This window comes from Solanum stenotomum, chromosome 9 (genome assembly GCF_019186545.1).
Source record: "Solanum stenotomum isolate F172 chromosome 9, ASM1918654v1, whole genome shotgun sequence".
Taxonomy (NCBI): Eukaryota; Viridiplantae; Streptophyta; class Magnoliopsida; order Solanales; family Solanaceae; genus Solanum; species Solanum stenotomum.
The window spans coordinates 20,072,510-20,096,862 of record NC_064290.1 but is presented as its reverse complement, the minus strand read 5'-3'; the positions used below and the strand labels follow the sequence as shown (position 1 = coordinate 20,096,862).

At 36.3% G+C, this 24,353-nt stretch overlaps 1 protein-coding gene across 1 annotated transcript; it reads right to left on the bottom strand.

Annotated features, from left to right (window-relative positions):
• Positions 1-3,348: 3,348 nt before the first annotated feature.
• LOC125877350 (LOB domain-containing protein 23-like) lies at positions 3,349-3,771 on the bottom strand. The gene has a single exon (XM_049558673.1). It carries the CDS (start codon positions 3,769-3,771, stop codon positions 3,349-3,351), a length of 423 nt encoding a protein of 140 aa, XP_049414630.1.
• Positions 3,772-24,353: the final 20,582 nt, after the last annotated feature.

Here is a 24,353-nt window from a genome sequence, read left to right as displayed (position 1 = left end):
AAACAAAAAGGACAAAAATTGTTGACTATTGGACTTTTAATTGTAAAAGTAAAAACTTTTTATAGTTTCTAAGTAACTAAAAGGACAAAAGTTACACCTACATAGAGGACAAAACTGTATGTGAACGTTTTATATATCAAAAAAACGAATTAAAACTAAAATGTGGCAATGGGGATTCAATCCCGGGTTGGCTGGGAAAATTGAACCCCCTCAACCACTCGGCTAAGCTTCAGAGTTGTGTTAGTGGGTTCAAAATTTAATATATACATATAAAATTTAAAAAACTGATTAAATATACATATATATACAGTGTTATTTTTCAACGAAGTGGATTCATATGAACCCACTTGAACCACTGTAGGTCCGCCCCTGTATGTGGCACGCACCCTGTTACCATTCTCACTTTTAAGGGAACCTGTCAATTCTATCACTTCATGGGATGATCTTGAAAAAAGATTCATTTCAAGATTCTTTCCGTATGGAAAGACAACCAAGTTAAGAAGTGAAATATTGGGTTTAAGACAGAAGGAAATCATGGGAATATTTCAATACGTTATTGCTGAGTTGTACCCATCATTATCAGAATCAGGAAGTTCTAGCTCACGCTTCTATTGAATGTTTAGACATTCTCTCTAAATTTAGCTACAATTGGACGGACACTTGAGAAAACAAACGATGAGTTGGTGCTACTCTTAAATAGGTTGGAAGCCAATAATTCTGAGTTGATTACTGAATCCAATAGAGGTAGATGGTATAACTGGAATGCAAACACAAATAGCAGCAATGAACAAAAAATTTAGTCATCTGAAAAAATTCTTAGTGGTCAGACTTAGATGCAAACTCTAGTTTAGCAGCTGCTGCATCCTTAGTTGTTGTGTGATGTTTATGGAGGTGAACATATGGTTAATGTGTGTAGATCTAATCCAAAATTCATGTAATTTATGGACAACGTAGGTAGAGACGCACAATATCAAAACTTTGGAAAAACTTATAATCCAAATTGGAGGAACTACCCTAACTTCTCATGGGATGGGGTAGCACTCATAATCAAAACCAATATAGACCATAGGGCCAACAACAAGGCTAGCTATCAGCAGAACAAAGGTTATTCAGGTCAGGGTCAGGTAGGCGAGCTCAAAGAGATATGAAAATGTTGGAGGATGAGAAGCAGAAACAATCAGCTACTGCAAAATATCAATCCGTTATCTTGAAAGATGGATGGGTCATATGGTTAGAGCTCAGAACACTAGAATTTAATGAGGTCTACCGTGCTACGTGGACCCTAACCCAAAAAATGATTAATGTTGTGACAATACGAAGGGGTAAAGATCTAGGCGAAAGAGCACCAAATAAATTAGCTGACAGAGCAATTGAGGTGAAAAAAGAAAGAGTATTAAAGCAGCCTATACTGGTAGCTACTAGACCCCCTTTCCATTCATACAAATTAGGTTGAACAAACAAAAAGAGGAGGCAGCATTTTTAAAAAAAAATTATTTGATCTACTGAAGCAAGTAACCATTAATTTACATCTTATTGATATGTTGCATGACATCAGGGGCGGCTCAACGTAATCGGAGGCCTAAAGGGAAATCTTAATTAGAGGCCTAAAATCTAAATAAACTTCACATGCATTTATTTAAAATTTATTTTTCTTACATTTTTAAATGCAAAGTATTACCTAATATTTTTTATATATATAAATGATTTATTCGATTTCTTTTTCAATTATTAGTTTTAAATGAGATTTTATTAATTCAACGTTGAAAAATATTATTTTACTCAAGCAATCATTATATGAATTGTTAACATAGTTCTACAAGTAATAAGTTGACAAATTTCAAATAAATATAAGAGTTAGAACCATAGCTTTGATGAAGTTGATAATTTGGTTATCCCACATTTTACTATGGTTGTTGTAATGCTTGAAAATCTTAAAAGAAATGGAAAAAGAATTTACAATTCAATTTGTTCAACACTTTTCGACTATTAATTGATATTTTTGACAGAATATTACTCTAACTTATCAACAATTTAAAGAAGAGAGTGTAAAAGAAAATAATGTGAGTATTAGTAGAGAGAGTGTAAGAAAATAAAATAATATTTTCTTGATTTCTTCTATTTGAATGGGGTCGAAGAGAATAAAATAATAAATTTAAATATATACTTTTTATCATAAATAATTAATGTTTTTCTTTAAAAAATTAACACATAATTTATTCTTGGTAAAAAATTGAGGCCCCTAAAATTGGGGGCCTAAGGCCAATGACTTATTTTTGTATACATAGAGCCGGCCCTGCATGACATTCTCCATTATTTGAAGGATATAGTGGCCGGCCGGCCAGCAATTAAGTGAAGACTAAAAGAGTATGCAATGCTAGCTATGACAGAGTAATGCTCGTCTTGGATCCAAAATAGATTGCTGAGGAAGATGAATTACCCTGGAAGATTCGCCATTAAAGGTCCCACACCCCCTTCTACTTCTTAAACCCCCCCAAAACTCTTCTGTTTTTTTCTCTCCCATACTCAAAAATACTCCCTCCTCCTCCATTAAAACTCTTCAAAAAATAGTACAATGGAGAATCCCTTCCAAACTAGCGGAAAGGGAAAGGCCACTGATGAGTAACATAGAAAATGGACTCACACAAGTTAAGCTTCGGACTCAGGCTCAGCTAGCCGCTCCTGCTAAACCAGATGCTCAAGTAGTGCATAAAAAGTATGGATGATAATAAAGGGGAAGAAATAGTTCAAAACATTCTCTCCCTGAGGCAAAGACATATAAAGCAAGACTATGGGCAGAGTTTTCAAATATCTGAGTTAGAGTACATAATATGGAGCTGCAGTTCATATTTTTCAGATTCAACTTGAGCCTAGTGAGGTAGTCATATGCTAACTGATAACCATTGGTGGAGCCCGATGAGTGTGTTACTCCAGGCTGACATGTAAAGATTAATGTTAATAGATTATGCCGCAAATTAAGAACCCTCTTTAGGCGATCCTAGTACCTTGACTGAGATGTCTGTTGACGTATATTACCAGGACATCCATCACACTACTTGCTTTACTAGAGAAGCACGATATTGGCTGAGGATTGTCTGTATATGGTTAGTGCCTTATGAGCACTACTATATAGCAATAACAAGGTAATCCATTCATATAAACAAGTTAATCACTTATCCAAAAAAAATATTCAATTTTCTATATTTCGATAATCATTCATATAAACAAGTTAATCACTTATCCAAGAAAAAATAAATTTCTATTAGTGAATGAAGTATTTGTTTTTAATTGTGAACAAATAAACATAAATGAAATTTTCCCTAAAATAAAAGAAGTAAATACCTGGTCATGCTATGGAGAAACCAAAGCTAAGGAAGATCTATCAAGCTCTTCCTCCAAGTGTTGTTTTGTCATTTGCAACATGGACATTTTCTTACAAAACGAAATGTTATTTTGTACCATTTCAAGCTCCTTCTCAAGTGCTTCAATTTCTGCCCTCAACTTTCTTTCAATTGCAAGACAACCATGTACAGGATTTTCCGTCCTAATCTTAGCCTCTAAAATTAGAGTTTCAACAAGTTTTGCTCTCTGATCATCAGCAACAGAATTAATATGCTTAATTGTATTATTTACTCCAAAAAGTCTATAAACATTTTGAAAATCTTCATCTTTAGTAGAAGGAAAATATGGAGCTAACTGACAATTTGGCTCACATTTTTTCCTTTGGTGCTTGCACGCTGCACATGTAGTAATAAACATCATATCAACATTCATATGCCTGCCTTCCAATTGAGAATTAATCTTAAATACTTGATTGAAAATGAAAATAACCAAAGCTTTTTTTGTTTAATGATTTTCTTGTGAATATACAAAAATATATAGGGATATAACTATTTACTACTTCTATATAAAGTAGGTAACAAGATTTGATCATGTTAATCAAAGATTTCATTCATAAAAATAAGAGATATGTTTAGTAGGAAAGTCCTTCATGTTACTAAATATGTTCATACTAAGTTAATTACTCATATGACATTATTATAGATCAAACTAAGTTCAATATAGAGTGTGTAATTGAGAGAAAAAAAGAATGAAATATTAGCAAAACAAATTAAATGTTACTTGCCTTTTGTTCAAATGATAAAAGAGTTCAAATTATAGATTTTTTTTTAAAGGTTTAAGATTATGTTATCGAATATGCTAAATTTTCTTCAAAAATCATAATTTATTTTTTCCAAATAATATAGGACAATCGTTTTTCCAATTATAGGACAATCGATAACAGAATCTTAAACCTTTTAAAAATCTATAATTTGATATATAACATAATCTTAAACTCAAGGCCGGCTCTATGCATACTTTAATAAGGCATTGGCCTTAGGCCCCCAATTTTAGGGGGCCTCAATTTTTTACCAAGAATAAATTATATGTTAATTTTTTATAGAAAAAATATTGATTATTTATGATAAAAAGTCTAAATTTAAAATTATTATTTTATTCTCTTCAACCTCATTCAAATAGAAGAAATCAAGAAAATATTGTTTTATTTCTTACACTCTCTCCACTAATACTCACATTACTTTATTCTTTTTAACTCCTTTTACACTCTTTTTTTTTATATAATTTTTGATAAGTTAGAGAAATATTCTGTCAAAAATATCAATTAATAGTTGAAAAATATTTAACAAAGTGAATTGTAAATTCTTTTTCCATTTCTTCTTAGACTTTCAAGCATTACAACAACCATAGTAAAATGTGGGGTAACCAAATTATCAACTTCATCAAAGCTATGGTTCTAACTCTTATACTTATTTGAAATTTGTCAACTTATTACTTGTAGAACTATGTTAACAATTCATATAATGATTGCCCGAGTAAAATTATATTTTCAACGTTGAATTGATAAATCTTATTTTAAACTAATAATTGAAAAAGAAATCGAATAAATCATTTATATATAAAAAAATATTAAGTAATACTTTGCATTTAAAAATGTAAGAAAAATAAATTTTAAATAAATGCATGTGAAGTTTATTTATATTTTAGGCCTCTAATTAAGATTTCCCTTTAGGCCTCCGATTACGTTGAGCCGCCCCTGCTTAAACTTACACTAAAAAAATTATTTTTTCATGTTATTTTTTAAATGATAAATTTAGTTAAGTGATTTTATTGATACAAAGACTTAAGTTGAGTAATTTTATTGATACAAAACAAAGTTTAATGACTTCGCTAGATAAATTCTCAAACTTGAGTGACCTTTTGAGATATTAACTCACTTTAGTTTATAGGTAAACAATTATAGTGTGTACAATAATTACACCTCCATCCTAAATTAGTCGGGATAAGCTATATGAATAATTATTACCGTAAATATTATTTTCTTTAAATCCATATGTATTCATTTAAAATTTATTAAATGATTCGAATTATATTAAATTCATGAATATATTGTTCCAAATAAATATTATGGATTAATATAATTGAGTTAATTATTTAAATCCAATAAATATGGATTTAATTAAATCCTGCTCCATAAAGCTCATATGATATGTCACTTAAATCTGATTGGCCGGAGGGAATCCTATTCCTATCACAACTCCTCTATTCTAAAACTATAAATAGGGGTCCTCATAATTCAGAATAGACAACCAAGAATTCTAACAAGAAGCTAGAGAAAGCTCGTGGATCAAAAGTCACAGATTGCTCTACAAGTTCAAGAATTCTAACAAGAAGCTAGAGAAAGATGGTGGATCAAAATCCACAGATTGCTCCAGAAGTTCAAGAATTCTAACAAGAAGCTAGAGAAAGCTCGTGGATCAAAAGCCACCAATTTCTCTACAAGTTCAAGAATTCGAGAGTTCAAGAACTTGAGAGTTCAAGAACGATCAAGATCAATAATGTCAAGATCAAGACCACCAGATTCAAGATCAAGCTCGAAGTCCTTGAATTCAACTAGAAGTCAAGATCAAGATAAAGTTCAAATTCAAGTTTATCGAAGATTCAAGAACAAGCTCCAAAGCCCTTGAATCCAAGATTAAGTTCAAGTTCATTGAAGATTCAAGAACAAGGTCCAAAGCCCTTGAATCCAAGATCAAGTTCAAGATCAAGCTCGAAGCCCTTGAATTCAACTAGAAGTCATGATCAAGATAAAGTTCAAAGTCAAGTTTATCGAAGATTCAAGAACAAGCTCCAAAACCCTTGAATCCAAGTTCAAGTTCTAGTTCAAGTTCAAGTTCATCGAAGATTCAAGAACAAGCTCCAAAGCCCTTGAATCCAAGATAAAGTTCAAGATCAAGATAAAGTTCAAATTCAAGATCAAGATCAAAATCAAGATAAAGTTCAAGTTCAAGATCAAGATCAAGATAAAGTTCAAGACCAAGATCAAGATCAAGATCAAGATCAAGATAAAGTTTAAGTTCAAGATCAAGATCAAGTTCAAGTTCAAGACAAATTCAAGATCAAGCTCAAGAGCCCTTAAATTATATTTGAAAAGGTGAATTCAGAGGAATCATAGAGATTGTAACACTCACACTTTGAATCAATAAAATGATTGTTGCATAAATTGTCGTTCCTGATTATTATTATCTAGAAGCGAATTTACTGTTTACAAATTAAGGCACGCCCAGTGGGACAATCTCTACCTCTCATCTCAACTTTTCAAGTATCAAATAAAATTAAAATGTCTTCCACTATAGAAGAACGACTAGCAAGCTTGACTAAAGCAATTAAAGGCTTGGCGAAGTGTGCTCACGAATAAGATGCTAGACTTTCCAAGCTAACAAATAAGATGGATAGCATGATCGAAAGAAGATCGATTCAAGAATCTTTGAAGCTTCCTAAAATTCAAGACGAAGGAGAGTCTTGCGTAAAGAAAACAAAGATAATTCCAATTGATCAATTGAATGACTTTATCACAGAGGCTACCGAAGACAAATCTGAGTCTTCATTCAAAGTTTCTCCCACATATGCAAAGCCATACACACAAAGGATTGATAACTTGAAAATGCATGAGGGCTATCAACCTCCTAAACTTCAACAATTTGATGGCAAAGGAAATCCCAAACAACATATAGCGCACTTTATCGAGATTTGCAATGATGCTGGGATATATGATGATTGTCTTGTTAAAGAGTTCGTTCGATCTCTCAGAGAAAATGCATTTTATTGGTACACAGATCTTGAACCTAATTCTATAAATTGTTGGGAGCGGTTAGAGCAAGAGTTCCTCATTTTTTTCTATAGCATAAGACGTGTCATTAGTATGATTGAACTTACAAAGGTTCTTCAAGGTGAAGACGAGCTAGTTGTTGACTTTATCAATCGCTGGAGAAGTCTGAGCCTCAACTGCAAAGATCACCTTAGTGAAACTTCTAGCATTGAAATGTGCATCCAAGGCATGAATTTGGGTCTTCACTACATTTTGCAAGGATTAAAGCCCCATACATTCGAAGAGTTGGCAACTCGTGCACATGTTGAATTAAACATGACTTTAAGAGAAGATCAACGATCTCCTGTCTATGGACCTCATGAAGATGAAGATATAGACGAACTCCAAAGTGGGGTGAAAGTCTGCATCCGAAGATGACTTTGAAAGTCAATGTATATCTAAACGCTCCTTAATGCATGAGCTTAAATTGTAAGTTACAATGCTCCTTATCGCATGAGCTTAAGCTACAAGTGATAATGCTCCTCATCGCATGAGCCTAAACTACAAGTTATAATGCTCTTAGACACACGAGCCTAAATTGTATATCATAAACCTCTTCAAATTTGAGCTAAATCTCTAAGTTTTTGAAAGCTCTTCAAATTTGAGCTAAATCTCTAAATTTGAAAGCTCTTCAAATTTGAGCTAAATCTCTAAGTTTGAAAGTTCTTCAAATTTGAGTTAAATCTTCAAGTTGACATGCTTTTTGAAACACAAGCTTAAACTGTATGTCACAAAGCTTCTCAATTTTGAGTTAAATCTTCAAGTTGAACTGCTTCTCGAAACACGAGCTTTAACTGCATGTCACAAAGTTCTTCAAATTTGAGTTAAATCTTCAAGTTGAAATGCTCCTTGAAACACGAGCTTAAACTCCATGTCACAAAGCTCTTCAAATTTGAGTTAAATCTTTAAGTTGAAATGCTCATCGAAACACGAGCTTAAACTGTATGTCAGAAAGCTCTTCAAATTTGAGTTAAATCTTCAAATTGAAATGCTCCTTGCGACACGAACCTAAACTATATATCATAAAACTCTTTAAATTTGAGCTAAATTTTCAAGTTGAAAGCTTAAACTTTATGTCACAAAGCTCTTCAAATTTGAGTTAAATCTTCAAATTGAAATGCTTCTTCAGACATGAGCCTAAACTGTATATCATAAAGCTCTTTAAATTTGAGCTAAATCTTCAAGTTAAAATGCTCCTTGATACACGAGCCTAAACTGTATATCATAAAGCTCTTTAAATTTGAGTTAAATCTTCAAGTTAAAATGTTTCTTGAACACGAGCCTAAACTATATATCATAAAACTCTTTAAATTTGAGCTAAATCTTCAAGTCAAAATGATCATTAAGGTACGAGTCTAAATTGCATGTCACTCTTGGCCCGCAAGAGTATAAACTGTGTACAATACAAAAAAATACACTCTCCCAGAACTATATTGTGACTTGATCCTCTTCATTGAGGTACGTAGGCACTTAAAACCATATTCTAAGTTCAGTTGCATGAGTGCCAAAAACCCAAATATTCCTGCTTGATATGTCTGATGAAAGTTAAAACTACGAGTAATCTCTCATCATACTTCAGACTTGCCCCAAATGGTGGTCACTCGATGGGGGCAAACCCATATGAATATGAGTTATTTCAAAACTTGAGTTCTCCAAAATCTCTAATTCTGCAAGTTGAAGTCTTCAAATTCTTCAAGTCTGCAAGTTGAAGTTTTTGAATTCTTCAAGCCTGCATGTTGAAGTCTTCAAATACTCCATGTCTGCAAGTTGAAGTTTTCAAATTCTTCAAGTCTGCAAGTTGAAGAGTTTGCAAGTTGAAGAGTCTGCAAGTTGAAGTCTTCAAATTCTTCAAGCCTAGTCTTTGAAAGATAAAATATCTCGACAAGACTTGAAGAAGGGGGCATTTGTATTCATTTAAAATTTATTAAATGATTTGGATTATATTAAATTCATGAATATATTGGTCCAAATAAATATTATGGATTAATATAATTGAGTTAATTATTTAAATCCAATAAATATGAATTTAATTAAATCCTGCTCCATAAAGTCCATATGCTATGCCACTTAAATCTGATCGGCCGAAGGGAATCCTATTTGTATCACAACTCCTCTATTCTAAAACTATAAATAGGGGTCCTCATAATTCAGAATAGACAACCAAAAATTCTAACAAGAAGCTAGAGAAAGCTCGTGGATCAAAAGCCACATATTGCTCTACAAGTTCAAAAATTCTAACAAGAAGCTAGAGAAAGCTCGTGGATCAAAAGCCACAGATTTCTCTACAAGTTCAAGAATTTGAGAGTTCAAGAACAATCAAGATCAAGACGAACAGATTCAAGATCAAGCTTGAAGCCCTTGAATTCAACTAGAAGTCATCAAGATCAAGATAAAGTTCAAATTCAAGTTTATCGAATATTCAAGAACAATCTCCAAAGCCCTTGAATCCAAGATCAAGTTCAAGTTCAAGTTCATCGAAGATTCAAGAACAAGCTCCAAATCCCTTGAATCCAAGATCAAGATCAAAACCACCAGATTCAAGATCAAGATAAAGTTTAAATTCAAGTTTATCGAAGATTCAAGAACAAGCTCCAAAGCCCTTGAATCCAAGACCAAGTTCAAGTTCATCGAAGATTCAAGAACAAGCTCCAAAGCCTTTGAATACAAGATCAAGTTCAAGATCAAGATAAAGTTCAAGTTCAAGATCAAGAGAAAGTTCAAGATCAAAATCAAGATAAAGTTCAAGTTTAAGATCAAGATCAACATAAAGTTCAAAATTAAGATCAAGATAAAGTTCAAGTTCAAGATAAGATCAAGATCAAGATCAAGTTTAAGACAAATTCAAGATCAAGCTCAAGAGCCTTTGAATTATATCCGAAAGGCGAATTCAGAGGAATCATAGAGATTGTAACACTCACACTTTGAATCAATTAAATGATTGTTGGATAAATTCCCGTTCCTGATTATTATTATCTCGACGCAAATTTACTGTCTACACCATAATATCCAATAAATTCTTCTTGGTAAACAAATTTTCATTTATACCAAAAGTGATATTAACATCCCAAAATAGGTGCAAAAACACCTATGTTTCCAACGGAATAAAGGACTACTTACTAGACAAAACTATAAAAGTGTATTACATTTAAAAAAATGCCTTTTCAAATACGAGTGAGTAAAGTTTTTTTACTGCTGTGAATTAATGACCTCTTCATTTATTTTTAAACTTTCTCTTCAAATCGTCATATCACATTGCTATATTTGAAATTTTACTATAAAAACTATTACATACAGAAAACCAAAAAAGGAAAACGGATAAGCACAAGTACCCCTAGACAATGATCGAAATTTCAGAGACATACCTTAATCAAACTAAGGTTTCATTACCCCCAAACCTAGTTTTTAAAAATAATTTGTACACCTTTTTGGCTTACTTGGCATCCAAACATTCCTCACACGCCTCAACTATGTGAGTCACAACATGTGCCACGTAAGCTAGAAGGTGTATAAAATTACAAAAAAAAATGAGTTCGGGAGTAACAAGACCTTAGTTTAGTTATGATGTGTCTTTGAAATTTCGATCATAGTCTAAGCGGTACTTGTGGGAATAAAATCTTGGCACTAACTAATTTGGCAGCCACATTTGTTGAAATTACTTGCCACAGATGTGAAAGTTGGCAGCCACATTTGTGGAAGTTGGTAGTCAAAGTTTGGTAGAGTTTGACAGCCAAACTTTGTGAAAATTGGCTGCCACATTTATGTCACTAATGATGTAATCAATAGGTTCAAAAACTCTATAAATAGAGTAGTAATTGAACACTTGAAGACACACCAAAATTGAGAGAAGCAATAGAGAGTATAGAGAGTAATCCACAAGTTATTTCTTACTTTGTGAGAAAATAGTGTGGAAGTAATATTATTGTGAGTTACAAGAAATAAAATAGTGTTGAGTAGTAGTTTTTTGACACTACCAAGTTTTTCATTAATATTATTATATTACTTATTCGAGTATCATATTCACCCATTTTAATATTTGGTGTCATTGTTACTATCTTCCTAGTGCTATTTAGTGTGGACATTATCCTGGGTGTGATTATCATTTTGTCTAACAACATGTTATCAAAGCCATGACAAATAATAGTTCGTTGTCCTTTCAGTACTCCCGTCTCACAAGAAAAAATTATGAAAAATGGTATCTACGAATGAAAGCCATTCTTGGTTCTTAAAATGTTCAGGACATTGTAGACAAAGGGTATATGAAACCCGTTAATGAGGAAACTTTTCCCTCAAATGAAAAGGAGGTCTTATTAAAGACAACGGAAAGATCAACAGACCCTCACTCTTATCCATCAATGTTTGGATGATGGCGTGTTTGAGAAGGTGACTGATGCAACCACTTCAAAAGAAGCTTGGGAGATTTTACAAAATTCTCTCAAAGGAGTTGATAGAGTAAAGAAGATAAATCTTCAAACTCTAAGGGCTGACTTTGAAGTTTTAAAAATGAAAGAATCTGAATCCATTTCGAATTTTTGTTCAAGTTTGATGGTTGTTGTAAATCAACTAAGAAGATACGGAGAGGAAGTAGATGATGTGCATGCGGTAGAAAAGATCCTTCATTCTTTAACACCTCAATTTGATTATGTGGTGTGCGCTATTGAAAAGTCTAAAGATTTAGACTCTATGACGGTATACAATTGAAGGTTCTTTACTAGCCCACAAAGAGAAAATGAAAAGGAGAAAAGAAGAGCCACTAGAGCAACTTCTTAAAACTTAGGCATCCTTCAAATGATTTGAAGGTGAGAAAACTTACAAAGGAAATGTACTATGGCAAGGCCGTGGAGGTCGTGGAAGAGGAAAAGTTATACCAATAAATTCAACAATGAAGATAAAAGTCACCAGTCATTCAGAGGTTGTGGCCATGGTCAACGAGGAGGTAGAAGACGTGGAGCTTATCAAGGTACAAATAAATTGAGGTATGTCGTATTTATTGTGGATTTAAATGGTTTCGTAGGGTAATAGGACCTCCACAAACTTAAGGTGTCTTCTTCAATAAAAGGTCTAAGTTTGATGGAGTAATTATGTATTTTCTCTTAATTTTTATACACAATTTTAAAGATCTTATATATGTTTTTATCAAAATTTATTTATAATTTACTTATGAAAGCAAAATGCCCAATGTAAGAACATATATCTTGTTGGTTTCACATGTATGATTGTCTATCACAATTCTTTGTGTGATTGAAAATATTACTATCTCTCCTTTCTAGGCCAAAATAATAAATTTTGAAACTTTATTCATAGTAAATCCATTGATCGAAAGTTCAATAATGTCAATCATTCTAACTTTTTTTTTTTATTTTGATTGGGTTGTTGTCACTTTTTTCACATTTTGAATGAATTGTTTCTTTTATTTTGTATATGGTTAATAATCGAATAATCGACCACACCGAATCGAAACAGATAAATGTATATTATATTTGATTTAGATTGATTTTGATAATTTTAAAACCCATTAATTTAGTTTGGTTCTGATTTTGACCAATAACAGATCCAAACCGACCCAAGAATACCCATGCCACCCGCCTATTTAACACATCTATTTGATTAGAATCTTTATTTCTTTACCTTTTTTGAATTCGGAAAAGGGCCTAAAATACCCTTCAACTATGCAAATTGGTACAAAATTACCCTTCTTCTACCTTTCAGGCCTAACATGCCCTTGACGTCAACCTTTTGGCTCTATTTTACCCTTATCTTTAACAACCCAAATTCATTAATGACGTGTCACTATTTTATTGGGTAGCCTAATAATTAATTTAACTAATTTAAAAACCCATATACCCACCCAAAAAATCCCCACCCGTTTTTAACCCAAATCTTTTAACCCAACTTTCATCTTCTTCTTCTTCTTCGTTGTCGTCATCTACTTCGTTCTCGCCATCTTCTTCTTCTTGTTTGTTGTTGTCTTCTTCCCCCTCTTCTTCGTTGTCATCATTCTCTTCTTGATTTTCATCATTTTCTCCATCTTCACCGCCTTCATCTCCTCCTGATTCTTGATTTCCACTTTCATTTTGTTCAGAATTTTGATGATTCACGTTATTCCGATTCTTCATTCTGTCTCTCTTCTTCTTCTTCATCATTGCCATTTTCATCATCTTGAAGTTTTATTTTTTCGTTCTTCCTCTGTTTTTTTCCTCTTTTTCATCAGTACCTCCATTTTCAGGAATTGCTTCTCCTAAAGCTAATATTTTTCCTAATTTTTTTTTGCAGAGAAAATCAAAGTTGAGTTGTTTAAAACGGGTAGGGCTTTTTTGGGTGGGTATATGAGTTTTTAAATTAGTTAAATTAATTGTTAGGGTAACCAATAAAATAGTGACACGTCATTAATGAATTTGCGCTGTTAAAGATGAGGACAAAATAGAGCTAAAATATTAATGTGAAGGACATTTTAGGCCCAAAAGGTAGAAGAAGGTAATTTTGTACCAATTCGCATAGTTGAGGGGTATTTTAGACCTTCACGATTCTATTTCTTCAATTCTTCCCATAATTTACTTCACTAACTGGACGAAAGACGCTCCTTACGTCGTCGTCTGCTTAGCCTCAGAATCTTCTGGAATAGCTGCTCAACTCAAGTTGAGCTGTTCTCAAATGGGGGACAAGCCCCAGCCAGTTCAGGTACTATACTGTGGAGTCTGCAGGTTACCAGCAAAGTACTGTGAGTTCAGACTCGACTTTGAGAAATGCAAACCCTGGCTGACTCAAAATGCACCCGATCTGTAACACCCCGTATCCGAAAATAGAGATTTCAGATTTCTGGTGTTACAGGTGGCACTCACGGACACCATCTATGGACCGTAGATGGACTCACGGTCCGTCCTGCAGGTCCGTGGTTCATGACAGAAAACTTCCCCAGAACTTAGTCAGAAAATTTGGCTAAGTCCCGACTCACGGACAGACCCACGGTCCGTAGATCAGACCACGGTCCGTGGTCTATGTCCGTGGATCGAGACTTCCCTTACCAGCCTCTGACACAAACTACGGTCGACCAACACGGACCGTCATTCGATCCACGGTCCGTAGGTCTGACCGTAGATGAGGTTAGCAGCTAGTTAGATGAAAAATATTGATGGGTCAACTTCAGATGGTCATAACTTTTAGCACAAAATTAATTATGTGTCCCATGACCTATGGTTAGATAGATAATTGAATTATCTTTTCAACGCCACCAAGTTTGCTAAATTCCTACCTCCGAGTAAAACGTTATGCCCATTTTAGTGAAACCTGTCGGGCAGACTCGACCTACGGACCCAATCGACGGACCGTCGATTGATTGACGGACCGTTAGTCCCGTCCGTCAGTCACTCCGACAGCAGCTAATTCAGGGGTCTTTTGGTCTTTTCCTATTTCATTTAATCCCTAAGATACGTCGTTTAGATCCTAAATCATGAGGTTTTAATCAGTTTAAGCCTAGAAACATAATTAGAACTTACCTTAGTCAAAATCATTAATCAAAACTTAGAAAATTAGAATCAAGAAGGAGAAAAAGGTCAAGAACCCTAGTTCAAGAACGCAGCGAGGTTTCTTCAGTTCCAGCCCCAAAATCGAAAGATTTCTCCGTGGAATTCGTCACCATGTATGTGGGATTTCACTAGTGGGTTCCTTTCACCCATTAGGTCCCTAGAATTCAGTCAGATTCTTGATTCTATGATTATGAACAGACCTAGGGTTTCTAAAATTTGAACAGATTATCATGATTTAGTTATTTAAATGTTCCAAATCAGATTATCATGTTATTGCTCAGTTTATCGCATGAATTTCAGAACCTTAGCTATGTATTTCTTTAGTTCTTGAATTACACATGCTAGGTCAAATATTTAAGTATTCAGTTATACATGCCTCAGTTTATGAATGCATCATTATCAGATTAATTGTTGCATTCTCAGTTTGCATGTTCAAATCGAGCTATCCAGTATGTACATAAATTCAGTCATAACCAGTTAACCACTTAATTCATTGGGAGTAGCATAATACCGAGTTGGACTAGGGTTCAGCGTACCCATATAGTCCTAGAACTACGAGCCACGTAGGTGTAAGTCCCCTATGTGGGCAACATCAGTTTAGTGATCACGCCAGCATGCATTTATACCTCTGGCAGGGTATATTAGGTCCTCTTGATGGGGCGTATACATCGGACTCCACATTTATCTCATGTGATTTTATGTCGGTTATTAGTGGCTCCCACAGTTTAGTCAGATTCTATTGCATTGACTATTTATCAGTATATTCAGTATTTAGTCTCAACATGTTATAAATTGGTCATTGCATTCAGTTAGCTCAGCATTCAGTATCTATATCATGTTCAGATTATTTCATTGCTTTATTGCTTTGTTCAATTATATGTTATTTCAGCTTTACTCTATCCTGCATGCTCAGTACCTTTCAAGTACCGACGCATACGTGCGCTACATCTTCTTGTGATGTCGGTTCAGGTTCTCAGTATCCAGATCACGCTTAGATCGGTTCCCAGTCTTCAGTTCAGCAGCACTAGTGGTGAGTCGTCATTCTTCGAGGACTGGTGACATGTTTATCTTTATCGCTTTTAGTCTTTAGTTACAGTTTTGCTAGATCTAGTTGGGGCATGTCCCAACATTTCTAGTCAGTTTAGAGGCCTATTTTAGACATAGTTAGATTCAATTTAGTGTTTTGAGTTTGATATATCTTTTGTATTAAATTCTCAGATATGATATATTCAGCTATAGTATATGGGTATTCCCTATCTTTTCAGATTTATTTATGATTTAGCTTCCGCATCGGTTTATTATCTTTAGTATGCTCATGATCATGCTAGCAGGGTTAGCTTGGGATCACTTGTGGTTCTAGGTCCCGTGTCCGCGTCTCGGGGGTAGCTCAGGGCGTGACAAACTTGGTATCAGAGCATTAGATTTAAGAGTCCTAGGATGTCTGAAAAGCCGCACTAAGTAGAGTCCTTTTCATGGGTGTGAAGTGCACCACATCTAATGAGAAGGAGGCTACAAAGTGAATTTAGGAAAACTTCATTTTCTTGTTACTCTTATCGTGCGTAAGGTATGATCTAATTCCATTCTAACTCGACGTTCTACGTTTCAGTGATCATGCCTCCTCGTAGAGCTTATGCCAGGAATGGAAACGCAGCTCCTCCAGTTCCAGATCAGGAAGTCTCAAATGCTGAATTCAGGAATGCCATTCAAATGTTGGCTCAGAGTGTCGCTAACCAGAACAATTAGCGGGTTCAAGCTCCTGTGAATGCAAATGGTGGATCAGCAGCAGCAAGGGTCCGTGACTTTGTTAGGATGAATCCTTCTGATTTCTTAGGATCACAAACTGGTGAAGATCCCTAGAATTTCTTGGATGAGATCCAGAAGATCTTTGAGGTAATGCAGGTCACTGGGAATGATCGGGTTGAGTTAGCATCTTACCAACTTAAGGATGTGGCTCATATATGGTATACTCAGTGGAAGGAGAACAGGGGTATAGATGCCGCTCCTATTACTTGGGACTGTTTCAGGGAAACTTTTCTGGATAGGTTTTTCCCCATAGAGTTGAGAGAAGCAAGGGCCCAAGAATTTATAAACTTGAGGCAGGATAACATGACTGTCCAAGAGTATGGGCTCAAGTTTAACCAACTCTCCAGGTATGCTCCTCACATGGTTACTGATTTCAGGGCACAAGTGAATAAGTTTCTATATGGAGTGTCAGACTTAGTGAAGACAGAGTGCAGGAATGCTATGTTGTTGGGAGACATGAACATATGTAGGCTCATGACTCATGCTCAGCAGGTTGAGGGTGATAAGCTACGGAACAGACTAAGGAGACTAAGAAAGCAAGAACAGGTAACTATGAGTATTCCCAACAAAAATCGGGTGGTGGAAATCGCTCGCAGTTTCAGCAGAAGTCTTTGACTCCAGCACCTTCATCAGCTAGTGTTCCATCCCCCAGGTTCCGTAATGATCAGAAAGGTAGGGTGTCAGGCTCTAAGTCTCAAGGTAGTGTTTCAGGCACCAAAACCTACCCAACTTGCCCGAAATGTAGTAAGAACCATCCGAGCGAGTGCCTTGTAGGTAAGGAAGGATGCTTTGGGTGTGGTCAGTCTGGTCATCGATTGAAGGATTGTCCTTCAAGACAAGGTCAAGGAAGAAATAATGGTAGAGCTCAGTCTACAACTTCAGCAGCACCAGCAGGTCGCCCGACTCAGCAGGGCAACTCTTCTGGTACTGGTGGTGGACAGCGCCAAAATAGGCTTTATGCTCTTCAGGCTCGTCAAGATCAAGAAGATTCTCCTGATGTAGTCACTGGTACGTTACGAGTCTTTGATCTTGATGTTTATGCATTGTTAGATCTAGGGGCTACTTTGTCTTTTGTAACTCTTTATATAGCAGTCCAACTCAGTGTTAGCCCAGAAACCCTTTCAGAACCTTTCTCAGTCTCTACTCCAGTCGGTGACCTAGTTATAGCTAGAAGGGTATACAGAAATTGCCCTGTCACAGTCTCTCAGAAAGTCACCTTAGCAGATCTTGTAGAGTTAGAAATGGTAGACTTCGATGTCATTCTAGGTATGGATTGGTTACATTCATGTTATGCCTCAGTTGATTGTAGAACTAGGATTGTTCATTTTCAGTTTCTAGACGAACCAATTCTAGAATGGAAGGGTAGTAGCTTAGCGCCTATGGGTCGATTCAATTCTTACCTTAAGGCCAGAAAGATGATCTCTAAGGGTTATCTCTATCATCTAGTTTGGGTTAAGGATTCTAGTTCCGAAACCCCAACTCTTGAGTCAGTTCCAGTGGTTAATGAGTTTCCAGAAGTGTTCCCAGAAGATCTTCTTGGAGTTCCTCCCGAAAGGGAAATAGACTTTGGAATTGATCTCCTTCCAGATACCCAGCCTATCTCTATCCCTCCTTACAGAATGGATCCAACTGAGCTTAAGGAATTGAAAGAGCAGTTGAAAGACCTTCTAGATAAGGGCTTCATCAGACCTAGTATTTCGCCATGGGGTGCACCAGTGTTGTTCGTGAAGAAGAATGATGGTTCTCTCAGAATGTGTATTGACTATAGGCAGTTGAACAAAGTCACAATCAAGAATAAGTATCCTATCCCCAGGATTGATGACTTGTTTGACCAACTTCAGGGTGCTAGTCATTTCTCAAAGATAGACCTCAGATCAGGTTATCATCAGCTTAGAGTCAGAGATAGTGACATTCCGAAGACAGCCTTCAGAACTCGGTATGGTCATTATGAATTTGTAGTTATGTCATTTGGACTAACCAATGCTCCTGCAGCTTTCATGGATTTGATGAACAGAGTGTTCAAGCAGTACTTGGACTTGTTCGTTATCGTCTTTATTGATGATATCCTCATTTACTCTAGGAATGAGGAAGAACATGCGAGTCATTTGAGAGTTGTTCTGCAAACTCTCAAAGATCGCCAGTTATTTGCAAAATTTAGTAAGTGTGAGTTTTGGTTACAATCAGTTGCCTTCCTTGGGCATATTGTGTCTAGTGAAGGAATTCGAGTAGATTCCCAGAAGATAGAAGCAGTGAAACAATGGCCCAGACCTACCTCTGCTACAGATATCAGAAGTTTCTTGGGTCTAGCAGGCTATTACAGACGGTTTGTGGAAGGATTTTCATCCATAGCCTCTCCATTGACTAAGTTAACTCAGAAAAAGGTTAAGTTCCAATGGTCAGATGATTGTGAGAAAAGCTTTGCAGAACTGAAAACTAGGTTGACTACAGCTCCTGTCTTGACTCTACCAGAGGGTTCAGATGGTTATGTGATCTATTGTGATGCATCCAGAGTCGGCCTAGGTTGTGTGTTGATGCAGCGAGGTAAGGTTATAGCTTATGCTTCTAGACAGCTTAAGGTACATGAGAAGAATTATCCAACTCATGACCTCGAGCTAGCAGCAGTGGTGTTTGCACTTAAGATTTGGAGACATTACTTGTATGGTGTTCACGTAGATGTGTTCACAGACCATAAGAGCCTTCAGTATGTGTTCACCCAGAAAGAGTTGAATCTTCGCCAGAGAAGGTGGATTGAGTTCCTCAAAGTTTATGATATGAGCGTGCATTACCATCTGGGTAAGGAGAATGTAGTAGCAGATGCCCTTAGCAGACTATCCATGGGTAGTGTAGCACATGTTGAGGAAGAAAGGAGAGAGCTAGCAAAGGATGTTCACAGACTTGCTCGACTAGGAGTTCGTCTTTTGAGCATATCAGATAGTGGTGTAATGGTTTAGAATGGGGCAGAATCTTCTTTGGTAGTAAGGGTTAAGGAAAAGCAAGACAGTGATCCAATTTTGCTTGAACTTAAGGGTGCAGTCCACAATCAGAGAGTGGAGGTTTTCTCCCAAGGGGGAGATGGTGTACTTCACTATCAAGGTAGATTGTATGTTCCTAATGTGGGTGAATTGAGACAACATATTTTCGTAGAAGCCCACAATTCCAGATATTCTATTCATCCAGGCGCCACTAAGATGTACCGTGATCTGTGGGAAGTCTATTGGTGGACTGGTATGAAAAGAGATATAGCAGACTTTGTGGCTAAGTGCCCCAATTGCCAGCAAGTCAAAATAGAACATCAGAAACCAGGGGGTATGACTCAAGGGATTGACATTCCTACTTGGAAGTGGGAAGTGATCAACATGGACTTCATCACAGGTTTACCTCGTACTCGCAGACAACATGACTCCATTTGGGTGATTGTTGATAGGGTTACTAAGTCTTCTCGCTTTTTGGCGGTCAAGACTACAGATTCAGCGGAGGATTACGCCAAGCTTTACATTAATGAGATTGTGAGGTTGCATGGGGTTCCTTTGTCTATCATCTCAGATAGAGGTCCTCAGTTTACCTCTCATTTCTGGAAGTCATTTCAGAAGGGTCTTGGTACTCAGGTTAACCTTAGCACATCATTTCATCCACATACGGATGGTCAAGCAGAGCGTACCATTCAGACCTTAGATGATATGTTGAGAGCTTGTGTGATCGACTTTAAGGGTAGTTGGGACGATCACCTTCCTCTTATTGAGTTCGCCTACAACAATAGTTACCATTCCAGCATTTAGATGGCCCCTTATGAGGCATTGTATGGGCATAGATGTAGATCTCTAGTTGGTTGGTTTGAAGTAGGTGAAGCAGCCTTGATAGGACCAGATTTAGTCCTTGATGCTATGGAGAAAGTGCAACTCATTAGAGATAGACTCAAGACTGCTCAGAGTCGCCAGAAGTCTTATGGAGATGTGAGAAGAAGCGAATTAGAGTTCCAAGTTGATGATTGGGTTTTCTTGAAAGTGTCACCTATGAAAGGGGTGATGAGATTTGACAAGAAAGGGAAGCTCAGTCCCAGATATGTAGGCCCTTATCGGATCTTGAAAAGGATTGGTAAAGTGGCTTATGAGTTAGAGTTGCTAGCACACTTAGCAGCAGTGCATCCAGTCTTTCACATTTCTCTTTTGAAGAAGTGTGTGGGTGATCCAGCATCCATAGTGCCATTAGAGAGTGTGGCCCGGAAAGATAGCCTTTCATATGAGGATGTACCAGTTGATATTCTCAATCGTTAGGTTAGAAGGTTGAGAAACAAAGAAGTCACTTCAGTTAAGGTTTTGTGGAGGAGTCAGTCCATAGAGGGAACTACTTGGGAAGCAAAAGCAGCCATGAAGTCCAAGTATCCTCACCTCTTTCCTTCCAATTCCATTCCAGCTTGAGGTAATAGTTCCTCTTCAGTTTTTCAGTCATTCATGCGAAAATTCAGTCTTAGAATCATGTTCCTTAAGTTTGTACTTGCATTTTCAGCGTATTTGCATGTTCTTGGAACTCAGTTCAGTTAGAAATTCAGTTCTCAGTGTTTAGTGGTAGTGATTGTAGCCCTCTCCCTCTATTTCAGCAAGATTAGTCTTCATTCGAGGACGAATGGTCCCAAGGGGGAGATAATGTAACACCCCGTAACCGAAAATAGAGATTTTAGATTTCTGGTGTTACAGGTGGCACTCACGAACACCATCCACGGATGGTAGATGGACTCACGGTCCATCCTGCAGGTCCGTGGTTCGTGATATAAAACTTCCTCAGAACTCAGTCAGAAAATTTGGCTAAGTCCCGACTCACGGACAGACCCACGGTCAGTAGATCAGACCACGGTCCGTGGTCTATGTTCGTCGATCAAGACTTCCCTTACCAGCCTCTGACACAAACTACGATCGACCAACACGGACCGTCATTCGATCCACGGTCCGTAGGTCTGACCGTAGATGAGGTTAGCAGCTAGTTAGATGAAAAATATTGATGGGTCAACTTCAGATGGTCATAACTTTTATCAAAAAATGAATTATGTGTCCCATGACCTATAGTTAGATAGATAATTGAATTATCTTTTCAATGCCACCGAGTTTTATAAATTCCAACCTTCGAGTAAAAAGTTCTGCCCGTTTTAGTGAAGCCCTGTCGGGCAGACTCGACCTACGGACCCAATCGACGGACCGTCGATTGATTGACGGACCGTCAGTCCCGTCCATCAGTCACTCCGACAACAGCTAATTCAGGGGTCTTTTCGTCTTTTCCTATTTCATTTAACCCCTAAGATACATCGTTTAAACCCTAAATCATGAGGTTTTAATCAGTTTAAGCCTAGAAACATAATTAGAACTTACCTTAGTCAAAATCATTAATCAAAACTTAGAAAATTAGAATCAAGAAGGAGAAAAAGGTCAAGAACCCTAGTTCAAGAACGCAGCGAGGTTTCTTCAGTTCTAGCCCCAAAATCAAAAGATTTCTCCATGGAATTCGTCACCAGGTATGTGGGATTTCACTAGTGGGTTCCTTTCACCCATTAGGTCCTTAGAATTCAGTCAGATTCTTGATTCCATGATTATGAACAGACCTAGGGTTTCTAGAATTTGAATAGATCATCATGAATTAGTTATTTAAATGTTCCAAATCAGATTATCATGTTATTGCTCAGTTTATCGCATGAATTTCAGAACCCTAGCTATGTATTTCTTTAGTTCTTGAATTACACATGCTAGGTCAGATATTTCAGTATTCAGTTATACAAGCCTCAGTTTATGAATGAATCATTATCAGATTAATTGTTGCATTCTCAGTTTGCATGTTCAAATCGAGCTATCCAGTATGTACATAAATTCAGTCATAACCAGTTAACCACTTAATTCATTGGGAGTAGCATAATACCGAGTTGGACTAGGGTTCAGCGTACCCATATAGTCCTAGAACTACGAGCCACGTAGGTGTAAGTTCCCTATGTGGGCAACATCAGTTTAGTGATCACGAAAGCATGCCTCTATACCTCTGGCAGGGTATATTGGGTCCTCTCGATGGGGCGTATACATCGGACTCCACATTTAGCTCATGTGGTTTTATGTCGGTTATTAGTAGCTCCCACAGTTCAGTCAGATTCTATTGCATTGACCATTTATCAGTATATTCAGTATTTATATCATGTTCAGATTATTTCATTGCTTTATTGCTTTGTTCAGTTATATGTTATTTCAGCTTTACTCTATCCTGCATGCTCAGTACCTTTCAAGTACTGACGCATACGTGCGCTACATCTTTTCGTGATGTAGGTTTAGGTTCTCAGTATCCAAATCACGCTTAGATCGGTTCCTAGTCTTCAGTTCAGCAGCACCAGTGGTGAGTCCTCATTCTTCTAGGACTGGTGACATGTTTATCTTTATCGCTTTTAGTCTTTAGTTTCAATTTTTCTAGATCTAGTTGGGGCATGTCCCAACATTTCTAGTCAGTTTAGAGGCCTATTTCAGACATAGTTAGATTCAACTTAGTGTTTTGAGTTTGATATTTCATTTGTATTAAATTCTCAGATATGATATATTCAGCTATAGTATATGGGTATTCCTCATCTTTTAAGATTTATTTATGATTTAGCTTTCACATCAGTTTATTATCTTTAGTATGCTCATGATCATGCCAGCAGGGTTAGCTTGGGATCACTTGTGGTCCTAGGTCCCGTGTCCGCATCTCGGAGGTAGCTCGGGGCGTGACACGATCTCTACCCGGATTTCCTCAAAGCTTTTAACCCTAAGAATGCCCTATTTATGATTTTTTTAAAAAAATTTATAAATAGGGCCTGCATTCCTTATCTTTGAGATTTTGTTTATATTTGTTTGTTTTTGCAGAATCAAGTGGAACAGAGACAGATAAAGTCTCTGATAAGCTTCAGTCGACTTCAATCTCTGAAAGTGAGAGCCTGTTTGCTGTTCGTTTAAACAATTACCATCTTCAAGGGTGAACTGCTGATTTTAGGTTATACATGGTAAACCCTGTGTAATATGGTTATATAATTTAGTGAAGTGATTTAGTTAGCGTAGGTGTAATTTTTTTAGTTTAATTTGCTTCTCCAGGGATAGTGATTCTGATATTCTAACAAGGAAAGGGGTGGAAGAAGTAATATATAATGGTTGGCGAAGCGGGAATGAGACTATTGTTGGAACCCCTATAGAAACAACTAAGTTAGATGGTTTATTTTCATGTATGGAAGCCTCACACAAAGTTACATGGTGCATCTGCTAGTAGGAGGATACAAGTAGAGGTGGAACACTGGAAGTGTGCATGAGCTTGCAGACATTGGGCTTTTAAAATTATGTTGTTTGGTATATACAATGGCCTAATAATTGGTTGTGTAAAGTGGATTTCAGTCTGAAGTTTAGTTCAACCTTTTTGGTCCCTTGTCTAATTCAAGATATAAAAGGTGATCCTAGGTGATGCATATATATGCCAGAAAAAGATATATACTCTTTAAATTTGAGAAACACCAAGGACATTAATTTTATATGGTTGTTGTAGATATCCTATCAACATCGAGATTTGACGAATTGTACATGCATGCTTGAAAGATCTTTTTGGGGTTGCTTGCTGAATATTTTCTGATTTAAAGAATGGGATTTTTATTTGTACAAATGGTACTTCAATCTTGGAGCAAGCATGAAGAGATATACAATATTTCTTTATCTTTTTAGTTTTTCAACCAATCGATCGTCAAGAAGTGTTGATAGGAGATGACGGGATCAAGAAGAGATGGAGAGTATTTTGATCAATTAATCAACTCTAACCAAGAGAATTATATTTTAGATCTTCACACG